This window comes from Neolamprologus multifasciatus, chromosome 15 (genome assembly GCF_963576455.1).
Source record: "Neolamprologus multifasciatus chromosome 15, fNeoMul1.2, whole genome shotgun sequence".
Classification (NCBI taxonomy): Eukaryota; Metazoa; Chordata; class Actinopteri; order Cichliformes; family Cichlidae; genus Neolamprologus; species Neolamprologus multifasciatus.
In genome coordinates, this window is record NC_140453.1 from 27349722 (window position 1) to 27356943 (window position 7222).

General features: G+C 42.9%; 1 protein-coding gene across 2 annotated transcripts; it reads left to right on the forward strand.

Annotated features, from left to right (window-relative positions):
• Positions 1 to 902: 902 nt before the first annotated feature.
• On the forward strand, positions 903 to 6345 carry LOC146502304 (protein Z-dependent protease inhibitor-like). 2 transcript variants are annotated; one of them, XM_085133953.1, is made up of 6 exons: positions 903 to 1022; positions 1358 to 1649; positions 1720 to 2001; positions 2270 to 2543; positions 2725 to 2872; positions 4032 to 6345. In XM_085133953.1, the coding sequence occupies exons 2-6, from the start codon at positions 1364 to 1366 to the stop codon at positions 4209 to 4211; spliced, it is 1170 nt and encodes a 389-aa protein (XP_084990079.1). In that variant the 5' UTR covers positions 903 to 1022; positions 1358 to 1363; the 3' UTR covers positions 4212 to 6345. The 2 variants fall into 2 exon arrangements, with proteins under 2 accessions (XP_084990079.1, XP_084990080.1); XM_085133954.1 differs by having other exon boundaries at positions 917 to 1022; positions 1306 to 1649.
• Positions 6346 to 7222: the final 877 nt, after the last annotated feature.

Here is a 7222-nt window from a genome sequence, read left to right on the forward strand (position 1 = left end):
TCCTCTTGGCCAGATTACTCTTAAAAGAGACATTTTTAATTTTAACTACATACATAAAGGATACATAAATCTCACTGCCAAAAACTGATTGCGGCTTCTACCTTGTTACAGGAATGTTGTTTGTTGCTCAAGATGACGTGATATCATTCATGAGGGATACATTTGACATATGTTTCACATATTATACACTAACAAGAAAGCAGTTTTTGGCAGACAATCACCGGTGTGGATGGTACAGCCACGTTTAGAAAAATAAAAAGCCATTGGTCATTCTAAGAAATAGCAGTGGTAATGTGCAGATTACAGCTGTTGTTTCAGGACAAACTGCCGCTGTGTTAGCGAGGACGTACTTTCCGTTATAGTAATAAGGAAGGAAACAATTTGTCTTTGGAATCATAAACACAGGGCGGAGATCAGAATGAGGACGATGAAGAGATGGTACAGCAAGCTTCGTCTGATCAGAAGGAAAAAAACAAATGTAGAAGATTGGATTTGTGCAAAACGAAATGTCTGGTAATGGACATATGCGTAGTTATCGATGTTTACACCCTCGTGCATGAACGAGGATGGATGACGTATCACTAAGGGACTGGTCGCTTTGTTGAGGGGACAGCAGCGTGTTATCGCCACATTCCATATATTGTTTTCATACCCTGTCGTATGATGGTGTTTTGTGATTCACTGAGTCAGAAAAATTCCACTCTGTCATCTTCTCCAGGTAAGGGGCACAGTCTGTTACCATGGTAACTGACGCTTTCCGGAAGAGAAAAGCTTGCGTTTCTTGAACGTGATGAACACCACAAAGCGGGGTCAGATCCTTTATGACTGATCAGCTGTTCTTATTGAGTAAAAAAAAAAAAATCGTTTGCTTTGACGTAATATAAAGTTTCGGCTTTTATTTTGAAATGGGCGTGTCGTACTCTGAGCTGTAGTTTCCGGTGAGGGTCGGAATGGGAGCTGGTCGGTGATGCACATCGCGTGAAGCTTCAGATCGAAAATCAGAGATTGAAGATCAGCTGCAGGTCAGACCCAGCGTGTTTGTTTCCTGTCGGTTGTTTGTTGTTGTTTACAGCGGTAGACTGACTCGATCATCAGTAAGATTTGTGATTGATTTTCTTCCTCCGCTGTTGTCAGCTAATCAGCGATCGATTAGTGATCGAGAATTAATTCACATTAAAAGTCTGATCAGGAAATGGAAACAAAAACAAATGACGTCACGAGATGTTAAGGGCGTGGCCCTATGGACCGATGATGTGGTTGATCACCTGTTCATGTGATTATTGTGATGTCGTGTTTACCTCACAGGTAAGGCCCAGGTAAACGGCACAGGTTCAGGCTTTGTTTATCTAACACGCAGGACGCCATGACTCACCCGGGCCCCATCTCATTGGTCAGCATTGTCCTCGTACTCCTGCTAAGCCCCGCCTCCTCAGAGACCAGTGCTCTGCAAGACCTGATCAGCAGGAACGCGGATTTTGGCGCCCGTCTGTACCGAGTACTCGCCGCCCGCACTGACGAAAACGTCCTGCTGTGTCCGTTCACTTTGTCTGCTGCTCTGACAGTGCTGCTGAGTGCCACCAACGGACAGACCCGCGAGCAGTTGCAGGCGGGACTCACGCTGACCAGGCTGGACGCTCAGACACTCCCAGGTGGGTTTAAGGTCAAGGGTCACCAGAGTCTGGTTGTGGTTCAGGTTCTAAGTGGTGCTCCTGTGTTCAGATGTGTTTCAGACTCTGAGGAGCGCCATTCCGACAGTCTCTCTGCAGCAGGGTGCAGCCATCTTCCCCTCTCAGAGTGTCCAAGTGGCCTCGTCCTACCTGAACCTGGTTCAGACCAAGCTCGGAGGCACAGTTCAGGGTGTGGACTACACAAATGCTTACGAAGCCATCAACACCATCAACCACTGGGCGCTGGAGCAGACTGTAGACCAGGTCCAGGATTTCATTTCCGAAGTAGACCATCAGACCCAGCTGCTGCTCGCCGCCGTTACAGCCTACAGAGGTATGTATCATCTGCCAGAGGGCAGGACTTAGAGTGTTGAAGCAGTCCTGCGAGGCTCCACAACTCCACCTCCTCAGTCTTTGAACTAAGGTGTGACAGCTCTTTTGATTGTCCTGTGTTCTTGATCCACGCTCTGCTGGTACACCGATAGCATGGAGTCCGCATCAACATGCTTAAAATCTCCACACCAATGAAAGTGTCAGAACGTTAATACCGTAGGTCACTAACAGTCCTGTGCATGACTGCATAAAGTTTCTGTGTGTTTCAGCAAGCTTCACTCCGCCCTTTAATGCGTCGTCCACTCAGGACGAGCGGTTCTATGTGGATAGCTATCATGTTGTCATGGTTCCGATGATGTTCAGGGCCAATAAGTACTTGCTGGCGTACGATGCTGCGGTGAAGGCTGGCGTGCTGAAGCTGCCGATGACAGACGGCGCAGCCATGTTGGCCGTGCTTCCCGATGAAGGTGTGGACGTCACCGCCGTGGAGGAGGAGGTTACGGCTGATAAGATCCAGGCCTGGATCCGCCAGCTGAAGAAGACGTGAGGCCCTCTTCTTTTCCTTTCCTTTCCTTTTTACCTTCTTTCCTCCCTCCTTCTTTTCCTTTCCTTTCCATCCTCCTTTCCTTTCCTTCCTTCCTTCCTTCCTCCCTCCTATACTGTTCTTCCTCTCACTGGCTTCTTCATTAAAACCAGGAAATAAATGTTCTTCTTTTGTAAATAGGAAATTGGAGGTACAGTTTCCTCGCTTTTCATTGGACCGGTCATACTCACTTAAGGATGCACTGCAGACTCTTGACATCACCCAGGTGTTTCAGGATGACGCTGACCTTAGCAACATGGGTGGAGCTGAAGGGTCCAAACTTAAACAGGTGAGTGTCTGCCACATTAAGAGCTGTTTGGATATGAGGCATCTCCACCTGGAAGGGGGTTGTGATGACATCAAAGGGCAGAGTTCAGAATAACGTCTCTTTATGGTTAAACCTGTAATTCCAGGTGTTGGAGCTATTTATTCTTTATTTTTATTATTTTCGAAATTTGTTAAAGCTTGTTGTTGGTTTACTTATATTTTCGGGTTATTTGCTAGTTTAATTTGTAGGTTAATACTTCTTTTTTTTTTTTGTTGTTGTTGTTTATCTTGTTAAGTCAGCTAGGAAGAACTCTAGGGCCATTTTCTGTAAGTAAAAGGACTGGTATAGGACCAGCATGCACTGGGGTGGGCCTATGGTTTTTACCAGTTTTTCCTTGCCACTGTTGCCAAAGTGGCATCATATGACTGTTGGATTTTTCTCTGTATGTATTATTGTAGGGTCTACATTACAATATAAAGCACCTTGAGGCAACCGTTGCTGAGATTTGGTGCTGTGTAAATAAAATAAAATTAAATTAAAAAAAAAAACAAGAGCCTGGAGCATCTAACATCCAGCCAAAAGGGGTAAAAAGTTGCCGGTCAATCACTTTTTATGTGATCACAAGCGTCCCCATGGTCATCCTCCTTTCTGAAACATAGGACTGAGCCCTGAACTGTGGTCAGAGGTCAGGAAGCCCTTTTCACCACCAAATTTCATAAAGGACTAGAAACCTTTTTGCCTTCAGTTATCTCCTTCAAGTTGCCATTACAGAGAATACAGGTTTAAGTCATTTCAGTGTTCGCTTCACTTTTCAGACCCAGACATTATGTCCATATTTTAGAGTGTCCATGGTCACAACAGAGATTTGATCACCTGATGATGACATCTGTGTTGATTTATTCAGGAAAGGTTTAAGGGTGTCGAACTCCAGGCCTCGAGTGCCGGTGTCCTCCAGGTTTTAGTTCGCACCCTGGGTTAACACACCTAAATCAAATGATTAGTTCATTACCAGGCTTCTGCAGAACTTCAAGAAATGCTGAGGAGTCATTTAGCCCTTTAAATCAGCTGTGTTGGATCAAGGACATATCTAAAACCTCCAGGACACCGGCACTCGAGGCCTGGAGTTGCCTACCCCTGGTGTAAATAATCGAGATTCTGCTGTGGTTTCTTCTCCACTCAGGTGTATCATACGTCCGTCATCTCCGTTGAAGAGAGCAGTGACACCAGTGCCGGAGATGCAGTGTTCTCCTCACCTCCTCCTCGACTGACATTCAACAGACCCTTCATCTTCATCATCTACCATCAAAGCACCAGTGGCCTGATGTTCATTGGCCGAGTCAACGACCCCACCTGCAAATAAATGGGCCCAAACACCAACCCAAGCCTCCATGGCGGCAAACAGTCCCCCCATCCCATCTTCTAATGATGTCCTGTGACAAATATTAGCTAGATATATAACAGAGACTTACATTATTAATTCTGTTAGCGTCCCATTAGTGGCTTGTCTGTAACATTCTCTCTGACATCTGACTGTAACATTTTTATCATTATCAATAAGAGCACAGTCACACTAGGAAAAAACAATGGTTGGAGATCACGGTGTGACCGTATGCAGTCACCTTGTGATCTTTGTGAAGCTTTGAGATGATCACTTTGAAGACAGAAAGTAGTTATTAGAAAAACCACTCCTACTCAGTTGCTGTCTTCAGGCCAACATTGGTGGATTAAGATGTGATAAAGCGGTGATCAATTAGTAAGAAAATTTTCATATTTTGGCGTTCTGTATCCACAGTAAGAAAGCTTTGCTATGAGGGCATCTCTAAAGAATTACTAGGTAAATGGTTCTGGAGCTGCTATAATGGACCCATAAAGAAGAACAGACACACTCTTGAATGAAAGAATCAACACCCGTGGTCCATGGTGCTGTGATACAGAGCTGAGTCATTTTCATATTAATCCTCAGACTCTGAAAGTCTGCCATTGATCTCAGTGAATGGAGCAAGACTCCTTCCCAAGTTCACAGTTGAGGCGCGGCAGGAATGCAGAAGAAAAATCCTTCATCAAAGCGGTCTGTTTTCTTAAGAATCTACTGAGTATAAATTTTTATCACTTCTTTCTTTAAACTGGCCACATTTTCTGTTGTTGCAGTTTGACACATACATGGCACAGCTGGATTTAGTTCTTGTGTGGTAAACATTTGTCTTGTATTTGGAGAATGCGTAAGTCTTTGCACGCATTAATTGAACCCATTTAACATATTGTGACGTTCAAACATTCTAAAACACTGACATGGCCACATTAATAGCTGCATGTTGGCAGAGATACATTTTGCATTATGGCCTATTGAGGGAAGTAAAAGAAGGAAATATGAATGTAGCTCTGTGTGTGCGCACACATTTTTGTTGTGTACTGATCTCTGTGAAGAATAAAGCCTTTTAAAGCCATTCTGCTCTAAAAGGCAATAGGACCTTGCATCCACAGTGTGTTGGGATTCTCCTTCTTCCTCTCCTTGATGGTCCATCAAGTTCAGTTTTGCTCAGTTTAAGTCAAATCCCAGTATTTGTCTTGATGCATGTTCAATCATCTAGTTAAGGAAATCCCCAAAAAGTTGATTCTGTTCGTCTGGACGTTTTCAGTGGGAGAAACGTTTCGTCATCATAAGGTGACTTCTTCAGTCTCAGCTGACTGCAGGTTTTCAACCTTATAAACAGTACATTTGCACAATAACTGAAACTAGCCCACTGAATTTCTCTCTGTGAATGGTACTCATGGCCGTTGATCAATAGTGGTTGACCAATGGTCATGACAAGTTGCATATAATTGATCAAGGAACTGACCTCGCAGCCCATTATTCAGTGGGCTAGTTTCAGTCATTGTGCAAATGTACTGTTTATAAGGTTGGAAACCTGCAGTGACTTGAGACTGAAGAAGTCACCTGATGATGACAAAACGTTTCTCACTGAAAACGTCCAGACGAACAGAATCAACTTTTTCGGAAGTCCCAGTATCACTGTGGAGCAGGGATATGTTAGGGTTAACGCTCAAAGTGAGTACTGAGTAAAGTGCGACAGGACAGAGCCAAAGTTTTAAGGCTGAGTAATTTATCCATGTTGGCAATCTGTCTGTGTTTATAAGTTATATGATTGAGTGATAGGTTGCCGGATTACTTACAATCAGCCCCAGATGTGAAAAAAATTCAGTGCAGTCATTGGCTGGTTTCTCCTGGTCACATGAAGGTTACTCCTGTTTTTTCCTCTAGTGTGACTGATGCCATAGTTTCACAGAGAATATAGATAATATTCATCAGTAATTTCAGTAAGTTAGCTCTGATATTTTATTTTTGTTTGTTTTAACTGTTGTTTTTTCTATGTAACTTCTATGTGAAACTCTGATGTAGACTTCTCCATCAGCTGCACATTGTGTTTACAGCTGATTAGCATGTTGTGTATCCTGTGCTGTTGCATTTATGAAATATTAAACCTATTTAACGTGAATCCTCCGCAGTACTGATGTGTTCATAGGTGCTCACCTGTGGAAGAAGTATTCTCAACCTCCGCTGATGTACAAATATCAAGTAAAAGTACTGCATTACATGTAGGGTTTTTCAGTCCTGGTTTGTTCACCGTGACTGATGATTGATTATGTATGACTTTGTTAGATAATCAGTAAGGAAACGTGTTAATACTGCAGGTGGAGTGGGATTGATATTCACTTTTTTCTGATCTTTGGATCATATGAACTTTTATTGAAATAACACTATGAGAGAAGCTCAGAGAAAAAAGTCACAGGACAGCAGCTGAAACCTTTTACCCAGGGGTGTCAAACTTAAATGAGCTGTGTGCCACTCCTGGCACTGTCGTCTCATTGGAGGGCCACTTTAATGTTCAAGTAGTACAAAACAAACAAACAAGAAAACACCCACAAATATTTCCTAATATGTAGTGTTTGTTTGTTTGGTTTTTTAAAAAAATTCAAATATTGTATAACAAGACAATTTTTTTTCTCTCTCTTAACTAACTGAAGCCTTTCATTGAATGACCAAATAAACATGTTGGTCCTCTCTTTCTGGCTAGACATGTGGCAGCACTTCTGCTATCATTTTGTTCATATTTAACAGAATAAAAATGCAGTGTACACATTAGTTTTTGACTCTCACTGAACTAACACAGCCAATCCCTCAGCATGTTTGTACTCTGGTCACATTGCCTTGCTGTCCATTTTTGGCTTTTTAAAGAACTTGTTTTAACATTGCACTCAACAACAAACAAATCCTCCCTAACAAAAAAAGTAACTTCACGGATCAAACTGCATTATATTTCTTCACATTAACATAGGGAGCTGCAAGTGGCCCCCGGGCCACAAGTTTGAGAC